At 40.9% G+C, this 18,257-nt stretch overlaps 1 protein-coding gene across 1 annotated transcript; it reads left to right on the top strand.

The window, feature by feature from the left end:
- The first annotated feature begins 1,573 nt into the window (after positions 1 to 1,573).
- Positions 1,574 to 17,950, top strand: zswim7 (zinc finger, SWIM-type containing 7). The gene is made up of 5 exons (XM_084074641.1): positions 1,574 to 1,842; positions 3,444 to 3,465; positions 5,780 to 5,882; positions 15,356 to 15,460; positions 17,621 to 17,950. Exons 1-5 carry the CDS (start codon positions 1,767 to 1,769, stop codon positions 17,735 to 17,737), a joined length of 423 nt encoding a protein of 140 aa, XP_083930767.1. The 5' UTR covers positions 1,574 to 1,766; the 3' UTR covers positions 17,738 to 17,950.
- The last annotated feature ends 307 nt before the right edge of the window (positions 17,951 to 18,257 follow it).

Below are 18,257 nucleotides of genomic sequence, written 5' to 3'. Positions count from 1 at the left end.
GATCTTGTAGTTGTGCCACAAAGAGCCAATATAACGGCACTTGTGATAAAGCTGTGGTCATTAAACTCAATTATTATAAAGCTGAATTGAGTGTTGTGTGGTTTAACTGCAGCATACTCAAATAATTGGCTGCTTAATTAAAAAATATAAATGAATCTGCACATTTCGGAACTTATTTGTAAACTAGAGTGTCATCTAAAGTTAAGATGTATTTTTGATTTAAAGTAATGAAGTGTTAAGGACTTCAATAACTGGTGTTTACCCAGTAGATAACTACGAAGTCCAGAACCTTTAGTGATGAGTGTCATTTCATTAAGTACTGAAAATTGGTCTGTCTCCATCTAATAACATCAGTAAGTGTACTGGAGGGTAGGCCATTCTATTAAATGATTAACTTTCTGTTAACGTATTTCAAAAGTATGAAAGGATCAACCAAACCAAATGTATTTAGGTATGTTAAAGTTGCTTCTATTAAGAGTGGCATCACCTATGGTTGAGGAAGACTTACATGCGTTAAAGAAATTAAGAAACCTTGCATCCCTGGGATGCTTTCTCAGACGCAGGAGCTGCTGCTGACTAACCGGGCTCTAAAATCTGCATTGTAGGTTAACCACTTGGATAAATTAAGATTACATAAACATTATCAAAATGTCAAAGCCATTCTGAGCCTCGGAACAAAGGAAGGACCGTGTGTGGTGCTGTCTCATCTTGATGTCCATACAAGAATACAATAGTTTCACCACAGGGCACAGGCCGGCTTGGAATCAACATGTTTCATCCCAAGGAGCATGTACCTTCTCATCCAAAATAATGTTTCCTTTATTCTCATCATGTCCATTGTGTCCATTGTCCTCTTCTTGTAGGGGTATGGTATGGGGTAAGTAGGTTCAGAGGCACAGTATATGGCTTTCGCTGTGCATCATACAGTATTTTTTCTCTTCAAGCACAGGCTGTAAATAATGCATGACAAGTCTTCTGTTCCCAATGCATGTCCAGAATGTCTCTCTAATCTTTTATCTACTTCACAGACAATTAGCTTATGACCAGAGTCATTATTCTAAATGGGTCATAAAGCTTTTGTCAGTATGTCAAGACTTGCTGGCTAGTAAAGAACACAATATCCCTCCATGCTCAGAATGGGGGAAACTGACCTAATTGAACACATCACATCTCATAATTAATATGCAAATTGTATAGATAGGCTAATTTTGAGAGAGCTTGAGAGTGAGAGAGTTGGTGTACAACTAGTAAGTTAACCGCTCACAAAGTTTCTGACTGGGCGATATTCGCTTTGGCACTTTCGTCAGGTTCCAGGCTTGACCGTCCATGCAGAAACGTGCTCTTTAGATACATCAGTAAAATAAAATAGAGTGCACATTACATCGGAAAACAAGAGACCAGCGAACAAAGTGTGATAAGTCTTCTTTTCTCTTCCTGGGTCGATTATTTAACAAAGGTCGCAATCACTAAAAGATTCGTAGGCTTGTCCACCAGGCTGTCATTGACTGCAATGCATTCCAGTGGAGGACGAACACTGACGAATCTGCCTGCCTGAATTGCCGGACCAAGAAAGGCTGGAGCCCGGGAGCCTGCTTAGTATTTCAGGAAGTGTTCATTTCATTGAAATCATGCTTCATGCATATCAAAGAACGTTCTTTCGAACGACATAACAACATTAATTGGACCACCAACACAAGCTCCTGCCTGATGTTGTCTGTGCATAACGTTATTTATACAAAAACATAGTCTGCGTGACAGCGTCTGCGATGCGCTCTTTTTTGCCTGCAGTGGCAGAACAACTTTTCGCAGACATCAAGAAAACATATGAAGAAAATTCACAAAGTAAGACCATATACAGTATTGCATGTATTAACCATAATACATGGTAATAAATCTATGGAATATATAAGGGGAAGCGGTGTGCACAGCATTGCTAGTTAAAGTCAGCTATAACATGATTACCGAACTCCATACTAGATTGGGTCAACAACACAACGGCATGACTAAAGTCCCACCTGCTGTGCCCATAGAGTTAGACTGTGCCATTCGTTACAAATGGTTATTTAGCAGATGATATATCAGGAGGCAGCGATTCAACGTAATATTATTTCTAAGGCATGAAGTTGAAATAACATGTAGTTTCATTTTTCGTGTGTAGATGGCACTGTTGCCTTAACATTACCAAGGTTGATAACTTTAGCACACACAAAACAAGACTGTATTTCGAATTGGCAGCATTTATTTGCTCTCCCACCACCCCTTGTGTTTAGTAAAATAGCCGAGGTTTTATTTTTATATTTTACATAATCTCCTTTACAGCAATGGTCTGTATAAGCAGTGGGGTTGCATTCAAACAGAATCATGGGAATTCATAGCCCTAGAATGTCTGTGATCTTACATACATTTCATGTATTCCAAATACACAGTCATAGATCACCCTCGTCGACGCGCTGTGTAGTGACGATCTGCGCGGCCATAAAAGTGCTCTAAAGTCCGCCTGTACTCACCCAATAATTAATTCCTAAGACTTGGAGTCATATTTTGTCCTCTAGTTTCATATCCATTTGAAAGTTCTGCCAGAAAACGTGTGTTTAGTGAAATATCTCCACCTTTCCACGAGCTGCACACGGACGACTTTCTGTACGGGCGAGGGGCACGGACTTGAGTGAAGGACCACATTTAAAACGTCATAACAAATTGACACAGGGAAGCACAAACGAACGGGGAACACAATTGACAGGTGCTTGTGATTGGTGCGGGGTAATGAATCACTACATCTGCCAATTGTGTGTCCCAAACATTTGTGCGTCCTGAAGGAAGTTTACATATATTCAGTCCTGCACTCATTCCCGGGCCCCTCGCCCGTACAGAAAGTCGTCCGTGTGCAGCTCGTGGAAAAGTGGAGATATTTCACTAAACACACGTTTTCTGGCAGAACTTTCAAATGGATATGAAACTAGAGGACAAAATATGACTCCAAGTCTTAGGAATTAATTATTGGGTGAGTACAGCCGGAGTTTAGAGCACTTTTATGGCCGCGCAGATCGTCACTACACAGCGCGTCGACGAGGGTGATCTATGACTGTATTTGGAATACATGAAATGTATGTAAGATCACAGACATTCTAGGGCTAGGGAATTCATTTCACAGTGTCACTTGTCTTTGTAGTAGATGGGAGCTATTGCCTTGCTCAGGGGTAGTCATCAGATGAAGGCAATAACTACCCCTGAGCAAGTTTCCCAACTCATTAGAAAATTAGATTAAGTTCATCTTCTAATGAGAAAGGGAAATGATTTGATCCTCTGGTCACAAGATTGTAGCCTCTAGCCACATACTTATAATATTCTGACCAGCCATATTTGGAGCCTCTCTCTAACCAGTAGTAGTCCTTAGGTGAATAATGTTATTGTAATGTTTGCTTTGTGTTCTTTTTTTTTTGCAGTCCCTGATGATCTACTCATAGCGTAAGTGTCCTGTTGATCTTGTTACACTATCATTCATCAGTGGTTACTCTGGAAAATATACCACCCATCACATATTTAATTTGCATTTATAAAGACTATTGTGCTGACAACAGTTTCTGAGTCATCCCACTTTGCATGTCTCTGAGAATGAGTGGGCAATTGCATGCACTTTAACAATCTGAATTTCCCTAGCCTTTATATTTCCTGGTAGTGTATGTGACTTGCATTACAGGGTTGCACCTCACATGGGTCATCATGGCCACATCCTGCCCGTGGTCAAGAAGCCTCCTGTTTCTTTCGCTGGTCATCCTCACTTAGACCTACAGTTGCCTTTTGGAGTGTTATTAATAACGTTGCTGTTGTTTTATTTTTGTCCTATTTTTGCATCATGTTCAGGTCAGGAACACCACTGTCTGGAAGGTTAGGTAGTTCTGGGGAGACATTGTACTGGGTCATCTGGTTGCTGAAATACTTGAATCCTCTCGCCTCCAACATAGGTGGGGGGGTACATAACCCACCAATAGGTACATAGCCCACCAATTTTGGTTACAGTATGTATCGTAAATATTGATGTTTCTAGACTGATTAATTATCATCAGTGAAGTTAAATGCACATCAACAGCATACGTGTTTTCCCTTTACCCCATTTCTTCCCGATATATTTATTGCCAATTCCCTGTTAATTCCCTGTCTGTGCTGCACACCTAGTCTCGTGAGCCAGTCTGTTCCTCCCACAATTTTCAAATGCTTCTGTCACACATGGCATTCAGAAATTGTGGAATAGTTGTCTGGCTATTGTCTAAGCGAGAGTAGTGCACACCCCACACTGTTGGAGGGTGTAGAGTAGACAACCACATGCCTCGTCTGATGTGGTTCTCAACCTTTTCAGGCTGTGACCCCCAAAATAATCATTTGTGAACTCTGAATGTAGGAGTTGAGGCATTCAATTTTGTTTGATTTGGTTCCACAGATAAATATTGTGAAAATTGCAAAATTCACAGCGCCTCATTGTGAGCTTGTAGATTGGCTATGGGGGTCCCGACCCACAGGTTGAGAACCACTGTGATACACAACAGCTGCTTCTTTTCATCTGACAGTAAGGAGTTTCACTAGGAGGCTGTACTGTAAAACACAGAGCTTCATGCCATAGACACCGCTTTGGCCGCTGGCTCGTACCGTACGTCATTGTTGCCGCCATATTGGCAGAGGCAACCCTGCACTAATTCCACTGCAAGAAATATGCCGTAGTTGTATAAGACTTATACAAGTAACTGAGGCTACAACCTTTTTCTGTTTTATAACCAATACTATGTATAGATAAAGTGTTTTGGTATGAAAATCCACATTTTTATTTTAACCAAGTATCCTATATCATAACAACTACATGTCTGACATTTATAGCAAATCAAACCAATTGAACATCAGTTGAGAATTTAGCGAGTTATGATGATTTTAATTGTGGAGATACTTCCTGCTTCAATAGACATAGGCTACATGGGGCATACATACATTAGGAGGCACAGCTTGCCCATGCCAAAATGGCAGCTGCGTTGACGCATTGCTCCAATAAATAGAAGCGGCTAATGCGGTATCTATGTGTATATGTGTATATATCTACAGTATATGGTTCATGCTATGTCCCCCAGTTCCCCTCCCCGCTGAACAGGCAACCTGACCAACCAGTAGGTGATGCTAGTGCAGTAACAAGGACATGATCCCATGACAGCTTCCAACCCCTGGCGTGAGCCCAGGCCTCTGCATTGTGAATCCTCACATCACCTCAAATTGATTTGCTTCTTCTCTTGTATGCAACGTGATTGGTTGTAATAGCTAATTTCTGGTAGTGATACTTCTGCTGCTGCAGCTAACAGTCCGACTCTGTTCACAACCACAGCTCCAGCCTCTACTTGCTTGGTGTTGCTTACTTAGTATTTATTTACTGTATGTGGATATCGTAACCTATTTTTCCTGCATAACAGATTATTTTCCATGCCTTCGTGCATTGTAAAGAGAACAGCAGAACTTATGCCTGATTTATATGTGGTTGCATGCTGGTGTCACATACTGTAAGTAGCCAATCTACAAGCTCACACCATGTTGCGATATAAGGTGTTGTGAACTTGAACGTGTAGATCTGCTATTTTTGGTGTGCGCTACCAAGTATAAATCAGTGGATGACCCCTTTGACTGCAATAAATGTTTGAACGTTTGATGTGATGGTAATTCCATTCTTCTTATTATTATGACATTAATGTATTCATGCACACCCCAGTTTATTATGTTTGTATGTCTTTCTAATGTCCCTCTCTTCCAGGTTGAGGTTTGTCTTTGGGTCATGTGCTCTGCAGGCATTGGACCTGGTGGACCAACACGCTGTGACTTGTGTGTCATCTCCCAGCGGTCGGAAAGCCTTTCAGGTTTGCTATGCTTCAGTTGTCAGTGTTCTTTGTTTGGCTAAATGTTGGCTACTTGTTGCCAGTACTATTAAAGGAAAACATCACAATTTTCAGCATTAGTTCTATATTTGTTGTAATGTTCCATTCCAAGAGATAATGTTCCATTCACGGCCATAACACTGAGCAGTCTACTGTATGCGTCTCTGAATGATGCTGAAATTGTACTGAAAAATATACCTCAGTGATGTTACTGGGGCACAATATGTGAATGTGAAACGAACAATCCTTACTTCCTGGTTTTTAGCTGTTATCATCGGGGCCATGACAATGTGTTTACAGCAAAACGCCGATCTTGATTTCAGAAAATATTAATCATGTTGGTATAGACTATGGGCGTGCCAGGCTAGTGCTGGCTGACAACATGCATCATGTACAAACTCCAAGAAAGGCCAAAGTAAATATAAAGGTGAATTTGCTCTGATTGTATTGCAGATATATAATAATATTGTTTCAATATAGACAATATATAGATTATAATCATCAACAATAAGCTAAAGCCATGCAAGTCGTGAACGATGCAAGTCGGGAATACGCGCCCCACCATTGTGTAATACTCATGTTATCTGATGTACCCATTGTCAGCTCATCACACATCGCATTTTGCTTTGCGTTGTCGCTTTCGTTCCGGTTGGCCAATCAGGGACTTATATATTGGCTAAGTTGCACAAATGTGACACGAAGCTCTGCCAATCTGTGAAGCCGGCGGGTCGGGTTGTCCAATCAGAGAGGCCGACGCATACACTCCCCCCAAACACATGGAGATTCGGTGCGGTCCGTAGAATCTGTGCATAACCCTCCGGTTATGCAATACCCATTGTACCCTTTGTCAGAGAACCCCTAGTCTGTCTGTCGGTGTCCCTTTTATGCCTATAAATATGGAGATCTCTGTATCTGTCCGTCTTTGTGTTCCATTTATGCCCATGTTTGGAGATCCCGGGTTCAGGACAAGCGCAGATTCGATAGACTTCCCACTTCGGCACATCCCTCACTCAGGTCCTGATGCTGTGATACACACGGCGAGTTTGAGGTAGAACGGTCGGACGGTTCTCGAAATATGCAGGGGACCGATGGACAAACATGCGCACAAGCTTATCGATAGATATCAGAGATACATGAATACATTTATATGGTCATTTTACAATATCACGTTTAGGCTTTTAAAAAAATATCATTATCTTCAGACAAAAAGGCTTTAGCCCCATTTGACACACACCAAGAGAGCTGACTTTACGTTTCCTAGTCTTGACATCACAATGTAACCTCAATAATAAAAAGTTCTGAACCTAGGCTGGTCCGCTGAGGTTGTGGTCACTGTGACCCAAGTTTCCTGTAAACTCTTAAATGCCTCTGTGAAAAAAAGTTCTCCAAAAGGAACAGTAGAATACAATGAGGCTAAATACGGACATGATTCCTCCCTCTGTTTGAACACATAACTCCATTGTCATCTGAATTGTTTCACTTCTTAACCCTCCAGGCTCTCTGGCCTTTGTGGTCCGGAAGGATCTATTTGAAATTATTAATATACTATATTTAGAGTTGTTGTATCATTTTTTGTTTTTCATTGTGACCTATACACAGTAACCCTGAGAACAAACCTTGAAGCCTAGAAGAAAAGCTAAATAAAAAACTTAAAGTCAGTCTACCACAGTACACTACGTTGAAAAACAAGACAGATTTGATGCATGTACTGTAACATGTTAACCACTTAAGCCCTATATACTTAAGCCGTAGGACAAATAGTGAAAACAGCAGATCTACAAGCTCACAAACATTGCATTGTGATGCGCTGTGAGCTTGTAGATCTGCAATTTTTGCAATTTTCGCAAATCTTAGAATGTTTGAAAGTCTTTGTTTTCCTATATTGACATGCCCAAAATATGGATACCAGGGTTTAGACCTACAGGATAGGGGGAGGAGAACACAACAGTGTTGGAGAGTTGCTGACCACGATGAATGTACAAGTGTGAAGTAAGACACACTTAGCCACAGTGCAAAAGTAATTTATTAAATAAAGTCCTCTTCAGGGTATTGGCAGCTTTATTTAATAAATCATTATTGCATTGTGGCTATGAGTGGGCAGTCGCACACTCTCATTTTTGAGGTACTGTATCAGTGATAGTTCCTTCTGCCTGTCAGATACTTTATATTAAGGAGACAGACCCATGTTCCATCCTTCAACCACTTAGCCGGAGTCAGGTTGCGGGGGCAACAGTTCCAGCACAGAGTTCCAGACTTCCTTTTCCCTGGACACATTAGCCACTTCATCCAGGAGGATTGGAAGCCAACGTGGAGATATACAGTAATCCTCCCCACCTGGTTCTTCGTCTGCCCCGTGGCCTCCTTAGCGAGACCCCCAGGAAGCATCTGTACTGGTTCCTTTCCATGTGAAAGAGCAGCGGCTCTACTCAGAGTCTCTACCAGGTGACAGAACTTCTCTCCCTATCCCTAAAGGAGACGCTAGCCACCCGCCTGAGAAAACTCATTTTGGCCGTTTGGATCCACAATCTTGTTCTTTCGGTCATGACCCACATGACCATATTTGAGAGTAGGAACAAAGATAAACCCGAACCGGTATATCGAGAGCTTTGCCTTCTAGCTCAGTTCTCTTTTCGTCACAAGTGAACAGTGAACGCAATATCGCTCCCTCTGCTCCCTCTTCTCCGATTCTCCGGCTGATCTGCCACTCCGTCCTCACCTCACTTGTGAAGAAGACTCAGAGATACTGGTTTCCTGCTGTAACCTCAGATTCAGAGATGTTGATCCTCATCCTAGCCACTTCACACTTCAGCTGCAGAGAGCTGCAGGTCACAGACCGATGGTGCCATCAGGACCACATCATCTGTAAAAAGCAGTGAAGTAATCCTCAGCTCACCTAACCAATATTCCAAATGCAGTATTTAGAAAAAAGAATACACTATATTCTGTATATTTACAGTGTATATATATATATATATATATATATATATATATACACAGTACATATTTTGTTCTTGCTTAGTGTACTTAAACAGGATAATTGAGAGACGAGAAGGACATGTATGCTGCATGATTTCCCAGACAGAATTGAACCTGAAACATTGCAATTGCGTATTTGGTGAGGTCGCCTACCACGTCTTATTTGGACAGGTTTCACATGACTTGTCATTTGTCATTCACAGTTATTTAATACAGCTTATATTCCTGTTTTTTTTAAAGAAACGTATCATTGGAGAAGTGAAAATATACATTTTATATTATAGAAAAGTGTATTGAATTGAAGCTTAATGATAATCTAATCATCTTCAGCTTTTACATACAGTTGTCATGACATTATCATGGATAAGGCACAAATAGGATAAGGAGATGATATTATTATATTGTCTTTGACACCCTGCATTAAGTGTGCATGACTGTTTAAGCTAAGTCCTTGTTGCAACAAAACACAATATATACAATAAAGATTCCTGAAATAGTATGAGAGAGTGGTTTTCTCTAGAATCATTTTTCACAAAGCAGCTGCTAGTTTCACACTTTGATTTCAGGAAGTTTAGAAGTAATGTTTCATAACATCACCTGTTTACCCATGTCTGAAATTCTGCATTCTGGTCACAGAGTAACAGTCTTATCAGGAAGTGTTAGCTATTAGTTGAAAACAAGGGGGAAGCAGAAATAAGCCCAGATAAATGAATGATGCTGTAGTTATTAAATGATTAAATGACTAAAGAGAAAATACAAGAAAGCAAACTGCCATTTTCGCACTTCTGCAAAACGGGCACACACACACGGTTTGGCTAAGTTTAGGGGACAGTGTATTGGCTTATATTCATTCTTACCTTAAACCAGTGGTGTCAAACTCATTTTAGGCCACGAGCTAGATTGGACAAAATATTAATTTGTGCGGGACAGATAATTCTTTGTCTGTGCTTCCAATGCTGAACTTCCAAGGCACAAATGTTGTCATAGTATTTGGTTACAATGCACCAAGCATGATGGGTAGCATTCTTAGCCTCTTGATTTAAGGTCTAGGACTGAGCAGGAATGGGTATACTATTTTATTAACATTTTATACTTTGTCAGATGTGTACATTCTGCCTGCAGTGCCTTTCAGTGTGCCTATGGAGTTCTATAATGGAACAAGTGTCTGCATGACACTGTTAATACGGTTATAATCAGAAGCCTGATGGTCTAATAAACATACTGAATTTCTTTCACTTTTTTTTTAGGGTTGGCCCTCGGTACCGTTAATGATTTTGTACAATGAATAGTCTAGGTGGCCACGGACAGCCTTGAAAGCGCTGGAGAAATCAGGTGTCCAAGTGGGCACAACTTCCAAACATGCATACACAATTATAAGTAGGCTAATAAGGGTGCTCAGGTAGGCAAAAACCTGCAGAACTGTTAACCTGTACTGGTGAATAGCTACATTGTAATTCATTTGTAATTGAAAGATACGTTTTAGCACAGCCTCTCTGCCTAGCAGACTTCAGCATGGAAGGGTAGGCCATGTAAAATATTATCTTCAGACAAAAGAGCGTCAAGAGATTGCTGAGGGTTCCATTGGCTGTAATAAGATTCACTATTACACTGGCATTGTCCATTTTCAGGCTTTTGCTACATAACGCCTTTGTACCAACTCCACAAGCTCCTCGGTAACGGTCACAAATGAATATTCCCAATTGAGCTTAATTGGTCATGGTAGTGCTTATAGAGAAGGCAATATATGACTTCATTTTCTCTTTTAGCTGACTGTAAAAATCTCCTGATAATCCTTGAAATTTTCCTCCAAATAATCAAGCAAGCTTGGTAGTTTGACACGCCTGCCCTAAACCTAACCGTAACCCAGTAAATTAATTTGACATGACGACCCAATCAACTGGTTTCATGTCCAACATTTGTCCCCAAATGTAGCCTAAGGTAGCGTTCACACTACGATCCTTATGGTCGAAATATAGGCTTTTTTACATTAAACCCTGTGAGAAATTACCAAAAGGCCACCGCATAGAGGCTACTTTTAGAAGGCCTTTAGAGTGCCTTTTCTGGCCACACAGAGTGCCTTTAAAGGTTGAAAATCGTTTCATATTTTCAGAAATGTGCTTGTGACGTGGATCGCTTGTTATCAGCTGTCCAATCACGACCTTACACTGTACAGAGAGCTGCTTGTCCGAGATGACAAGTGCACTGCTTCCACGAATAGATTTGAGTGACAAATATGAGGCATTGGACAAAAGTCTGATAATTGCGTTCCTCTTTCCATTTGTAGTGTGATTTTGCTTGACGTTTTGTAGAACGGACAGAAAACGGTACAAGTGCTGCTTTGCTTTTTGAAGATGATATACTTTTGAAACCACAAAGCAGCCCCACTACGTTTTGTCATGTTTTGGATGTTTGTGCTGTTGACGATGTACATTTTCCATGTTGGAAATGATAAGGTATATCATCATCATACCTCAAGACAAGACAACTATACAATACCCCTTTCAGTCATCCTGTAGTAGAGAATGCAATGGATAATCAATAGGGAGCAGGTCATTACGCAAGGTATAATTAATGGAGAGCAGGTCATTATTGAGAAATAAACCCAGACAGGGTGATTAGACCCGACACATTGATTATCCTGCTTATTACACAGCTACTTAATAGAGAAATTAATACATTGACCCAAAAGTAACATCAAAATTAAGGATTTCATATTTTAATTGCTTACGTAATGAAAGAAGCCCATTCATTTATGCCAGATGCAGCCAGTGCAACGCGTCCCTCGGAAAACAACGGGAAGTGTTCATAAAATAGAATCAATATACGGTTACTGCAAGTGTTTTCTAAAACATTCTTCAGGGCAAAAGCTGTAAATGACATTGTGTGTTTGTTGTTTAATGTTTACATAGCTGCCATGTTGGATACGGCACAAAATCAAGCAGCGCAGAATCAGATTGATATGAGCAGGTGCTCTGAGCCTTTGATTAGACAGCAGTCTGTAATTGAGTTCAGCTGCCATTATTCAAAAACAACAGACCACTGAATTCAGTGATTGACCAATCAGAATCAAGAATTCAACCAAGCCGTGTAATAAAGACTAATATTACATACCTGACAGACATACCTATATACTGTAGTTATGTTGTTTATCTTTCACTCTCTGTGTAAAATGTCTTTAGCTTTGGTAGAGTTCACGGCATGGCTAACTTATACACACCGACACCAGTATGCCGACAAGAGCATTTGGACCAGACCAGGATTGAGAGTTCAAAGTGTTTTATTGCCAGTCTGTGTACAACACATATGATGATGATGATGATGATATGGTGGTGTTGATGATTTAACTAAATAGGAGTGAAAGACAGAAACAATCAGTAACTTAAACAAACAGACAATCAGTAACTAATAAATGTCTATCGAGCAAAATAAACCAAGGAACATAAAGTCTAATAAACAGAAAACAAACTTACTTATAATGCATCGGAAGTGCTCACATAGCTGTGGGTTTCGTGCAGTGAATCTCTACCCTTCAGACAAAATGTTTGTCTGCTGGTTCAACCTGAGCCTATATAGGCCCACCCCAGCTGAACCAAACTAGGCTCAGATTGGGCCCCGCCCGCCACTAAGTGACATGATCAGTTTGTGAACTCTAATCCACCCACTCTCAGTTTGAGAGGGGGTGGATTTTGTACACTCTGCTTGGTTAGTCTTTCAGAATCCCTTCAGTGTGGGACCATTAGAAACCATTTGACAATTTGTAGTTGTCAATTTTTAGCAAACTATCACTTTAAGTTGGCCTTCCAATGTGGTCATTCTTGGCAGCATTCAGATTTCCCAGAATGTTTTACCCACTCTCTTTACATCACTATACCACTGCATCCTTTTAAAGGTTAGCGCTGGTGTCGTTTCATGTTTGGATTCCTAGATGTAATTCATCATTGTCAAAACAAAATAAACACCCATGCACGCACACCCACGCACACACGAATAAACTGTCACACTGTCTGTGACATCTGTGCCTTCCTGTCTCTGTGTGTCTTGTCTGTCTCTGTCGGTGCTTGTTTAGTGTGTTTAGTTATTTTAATTCCAACCGCTATTTTAGAGTAGTCCCCAAGTCAAGTTCAAAGTACAGTCAGTTTATGTTCTACCTACTGCACTGCACCAACTTTGCATTCAAGTAAAGTCTGCTTGCTACTCTCCAACTCCTTTTCAAGTCTGAGTTTGTCTCTCCTGGGTCCTATTGCTACCAAACCTTGTCACAAATGTATGAAGTTATATTGAAATCCATGGTGTTTTAAATGATTTATAAAGCTGTTGCTTGTAACTAATGTTAGCTTAAATAACCATTAATACAATACCATTTTTATTATGCATAACAATTATAACGGTAATGAGGCTGCTACTGTATATCAAAGGTGTGTGGTTGGAGTGTGATTCAGCTAGTATACCTGTCCCAAGCCATCATGCCACCCTGCTTAAAGTCAGCCGTTATCATTCCTGTTCCCAAAAAGCCTATCAATGAGGACCTGAATGACTACAGACAGAACACCAGTGCTTTAAGAAACTAGTCCTGCATTACATCAAAACAAGTCTACACACCTCCTTCGTCCTACATTAGTTTCCTTATAGTTAATAGATTCACTGAGGATGCTATTGCCATTGCAACTAATACCACACTGAGCCACTTGGAACACATAGTGAGGATGCTCTTCATTGATTGTAGCTCAACATTTAATACTATAATTTATATATCTGCCCTTATAGAGTCAAAACCGGCTCCTGGATCTTCTCCCCCATCTCACTAAGCACTGGCACACATCAAGGCTGTGTGCTAAGTTCACATTTTTACTCCATATACACCTATGACTGTTCCTGTTGAATTTGCACCAATATAGTGGTACTACAACTCTTGTTGTATGCATGCACAATGTATATTTACAAGGACAATAAAGGCATTATGATTTATTCTGTACAGTAATAGTGTACAGACCATATTTGAATCCAACTCCTGTCTTATCTTGGTTTCCTGTCTCTCTACACTCCTATTTGAAGAATGCCAAAAAGCATAAATAATGCCGTGTCCATGTGAGTTCCCAGCTACCCTGGATTCTCCTGCTCCCTGATGCCCTTCTTGTGGTCCGATGTGATGCTTGTGAAATGAAGGCCCATCTAATGTATTGGTGCCTGACATACAGTATGATGGGAGCCAGCTTTTCTAGCAGAGATGAAGCCAGCACTTTGCTGGACCCCACGCTTCTGTTTATGCCATTTACATTCACTGAACAGGAGAGCTTGATTTACAGACTTGTTGAGGAATTCTCTCCTTGCCTTTGGATTCCTGCCAGGTGGAGGAAGCAGATTAACAGTGTCAGCAAATGTGCCTTCTATGTTCCTGTTGCCACATCTAGCCATCATTGCTGGGTAACTTGCAACAACAGTACATATTCTGTTTCAGGGAAGAACAAAAAAAATGCCCAAATGTGAGCTGGATTTCTAGTCTTTTGACACTTCAGCAGTACATAGCCTTAGATGTTGGTTAGTGGTGCATCTCACCTCCTCTAACCCTTACCCTGCCGTGTATGGTGCCTCCTGCTGAGGCTTATTTATAAGGAAGAGTCACATTTTAACTTAACTTTAGTAAATCAAAGGGAAAGGTAATTTAGCAGCACATTTTAACTTAACTTTAGTACAGTAGATCACAGGGAATGGTAATTTAGCAAGACCCTAGAGAATAATGGAGCCTGTTCTGCCATCTTGGGATACATTAATTATAGTGGGACATCAAGCTAATCTAGTGACTTAATGTCTTCTTGTGCCATGTACAAGGACTTCCCTTGAAAGACTGTCCTGAGTACAGAATGAACCAGCATATTCACGGACCACGTATTCTGTCAAACAAGTCCATTAGACAACATGTTAGAGTTGTTTACAAATGCGCCCTCCCCTGTCTTCGCTTTCTGGGTGATAAATAATCTGAAATGATGAGAAAGGTGACATCAGCCTCACCTTCAACACAGCCTAATTCTCTCAGCTCTGTGAAATATTTAAGAGGGAGGGTAGGTGGGGTGTTCCTTCCTGCATATTTGATGGTTCCTGGGATGTGCTGAGACATGCTGAGGGACATTAGGGATGCAATGAGTACATATCCAGCTAGTGTTCCCAAATTCCTGTTCACGCTGTGCTTTTGACTGCCTCCAGTACTCCTTGGGTGTATCATGTAGGTGGTGCTTTAAAACGTTTACCATGGCAGGATATATAAACAGAATTCGGATGGGGCTTTTTTTATTGAGGTACCTGCCTGCAAAGGTACCACACCTGTAGCCACTTCTTTGTCCGAAAAACTGCCATGAAACCCTACTGTCCATGTTTGTCAGAATCGTCAGTATTTACATATACTTTGCATGCATCTATGCCTGAATGCACTGCACAAACTCATTCACGTGCCTCAGTTGGTGATGTTTTGTTTTTACTCTTTGCAGGTGATGGGAGGGTCAGGGCGTCTGTACACCTGCTTCATGTCGTGCCACTACTGTCCTTGTCCGGCATTCACCTACAGTGTGCTCCGCAGAAATGAAGGCCTACTGGTGAGGCTTGTCAACTCTTTCACACTGTCATATGCAAACATACACACATGTATCTACTTAACCACATTATAGAACCAACTTCTCCCACCCACCCACACACACACACACACACACACAGCTGGACAGTTTCACACCCTTTCTCCCTTGTCAGGCTCTGAAATACGACAGAGTCAAAGTTCAGAACAAGCACATAACAGATGTATTGAGTCCAGGTCATGTTTTTGTCTGGTCCATGAGGGCGTCTCCATTTTGATCGACCGTTTGAACTGCGGCTCTAAATATCTGCCACCGAACAACCTCGGATGGCTCCCTACCCTGACTGTCAGCCTGATTGGCTCCCTCGAGGGTGCTGCTAAATTCAGTCTGAGAAACTCTGCTTGTAGCAGACCATGAAGACTGCCCATGAACATTTCAACAGTACCAATGCCATTCCCCATGAAATGAAAGGAGAACCACTAGACCCACTAGTCCATCAGACACTCAACTCACTTTTATGGCTAGCACAATGTCAACCGCTGCCAGCTCTCAAGACACACGCATGATTATTGGATTGTCTTATATTGTAGATCAAGCATTAGTTTGTTGCCTGAGTTTACAATGGGTCAGCTTTGAACACAGTGATAAAATAATAATAAAATCTGCACACCAGTATGCTGCAGTGTGTAGATTTTATTATTATTGTTTCACTGTTGAATTTGTTATCCAGCACCCAGCCCAGCAGGACAGGATGTGCGTGTCTTTGTGACAAAACACATGCATCCTAATGTCGACCCATAAAACCAATTTCCAAAAAAATGCCATTCTCTGGGCTTTTGACTGAGTGATTTGTTTATGCCACACAGTGAGTTTGACCACGTGGTGCTGTGGTCCACCACTATCGCTTAGAGGACTGGCTTTGTTGATGTATGGGTCCTGTGGGTGGGCACATCGTGATGTAGACAGACTTCACTTTAGATGTAATGTAGGTCACCTCCTAGTTAGGTTAACCACATGAACCCTAGCGTCCTTATTCTAGGGCGAATACCTTTTTTAAAAGCTATTTTCACTGAAGAGATTTGGTGCAGAGGGAAAAAAGGAGGGGGCCTGGTATAGACCCCTGACCCTGGGGGACTCCAGTCAACAGAGTGTACAGGGCTTAAGTGATTGAAGGAGAGCTCTCTCTTTCATGGAGCCTAAATTCTAATTTATACTTAATCACAAGATTGTCACTCACCATAAATAAACGGATAATCAATAAATGTGTCACATTTACCGCTTGAAAATCTGTTATTTACAGCGAGTGACAAAACCATGTGACAAAGTATAAATTAGGCATATCCACTTAAACACTATATACTTTGTTGTACATCAAATAGCGAAGATAGATCTAAGATCTCACATTTCGCAACAAGATCTTATGAGCTTGTAGATCTGCTATTTTTGCCTATTATTGCATGCTCAAAATAGGGACGCTAGGGTTCATGTGGTTGAAGCCTGCCGGTAGGCTACAATGTGCATAGCAGATGGGAGAAACTATTCTGCAACATCTGTCCTCATCGCCTCTCCTTCACTTTGTTTCTGCAGACTTTGCACACATGACAAAGAGTAATTCATGTTATTATGGCGGCTCATTCTTGTTTAATGCAAGAAAGAGGCAGAGGTTGGCAACAAGTGAATTATTAATGTGCTATTACTCATGATAGCGTTGATGGACATAGGTAATCTTGTTCAACGTGCACATGTCACATAAACATAAGACGTGTGTGCAATTATACAGTAGACTCACACAGATGCGTGCAGAACAGAACCTACTTCTCATTTAGCACTGCGGCACACAAACTAAACAAAATTATTCTCTCACATTGTCTTACACGCACATGTCCGCTGAGCTACTGTCCAGACATTTAGGGACATGTACACACCATCTGCCGATATGTATTTTATCACTCTAATTCAAATCATTTAGGCCCCTGTACACAGGAGCATAATTATTGAAGCAAATATTATGTAATGTAATGTTCTCCTATCCAACAGCTTACCCAAAGGATTTCCTATTCATTAGGCCTAGTCTGGTGTTTACATGACATTATTCAGTTGGAATAAAAGTGAATTAGCCTTATAAACAAATTAGTAGTTTCCATGTAAACGCAATTAATCAGTATCCCCCATCCTGTCTTCCAGTGTAAGCACATCCTGGCTGCTTACCTGTGCCAGGCCATGGGTGTGATTCAGCAGGAGACTGTGTCCGACCAGCAGATGTCCACGCTCCTCTGTGGGACAGCAGTCCTCGACACTTAAGGAGCATGTAGAGTGATGGATTGGTGAGTACTCCTGCCCCATAGCAGCAGTATGGCCTCATGGACATGGAGCGATTCAGACTTGTCGGTCATGCAGAGTTGTCGTACATCCTTCATTTACAAGAGACACTCAAACAGATGCCAGATTGGATTTGTTTTGTTTTGTTTTTCCCTTGTGGGTTCATTCTTAATCTGTTGTCAGACAATCTACATCTGTGCAATGAATAATGTACTTTATTTTTAGGTTACTTTCTATCTGAAGATAAAACCAGTACCAAAGATCTCTGTGAGACTCCTTGCTTATTTCAAGTCTCTGAGAAATCTATGACTCATAAACATGGAAATATGTATTTGACCTAATCTCTGTCTATGCTACATTGCACTTAATTACTTTGTACTTAATTACATTGTTGCAATTTGCCATACATACCTACATAACATGTATGATGTTAAATAGTAGTTATAGCAGTTGGTTTCCTGCTTCTCCATTAACAGTGCATTTTCTTTTTCCTTCCTGATTA

This window comes from Gymnoscopelus microlampas, assembly GCF_963454915.1.
Source record: "Gymnoscopelus microlampas genome assembly, chromosome: 12".
NCBI classification, from domain to species: Eukaryota; Metazoa; Chordata; class Actinopteri; order Myctophiformes; family Myctophidae; genus Gymnoscopelus; species Gymnoscopelus microlampas.
This window is presented reverse-complemented; position numbering and strand designations above follow the sequence as displayed.

What these genes read in the sequence shown, in the direction of transcription:
- zswim7 (XM_084074641.1), top strand. Translation starts at nt 1,767, where the DNA reads ATGCGCTCTTTTTTGCCTGCAGTGGCAGAACAACTTTTCGCAGACATC. An exon ending in ATATGAAGAAAATTCACAAA is followed by an intron (nt 1,843 to 3,443) that starts GTAAGACCATAT and finishes TTTTTTTTGCAG; the next exon opens with TCCCTGATGATCTACTCATA. An exon ending in CCTGATGATCTACTCATAGC is followed by an intron (nt 3,466 to 5,779) that starts GTAAGTGTCCTG and finishes CCTCTCTTCCAG; the next exon opens with GTTGAGGTTTGTCTTTGGGT.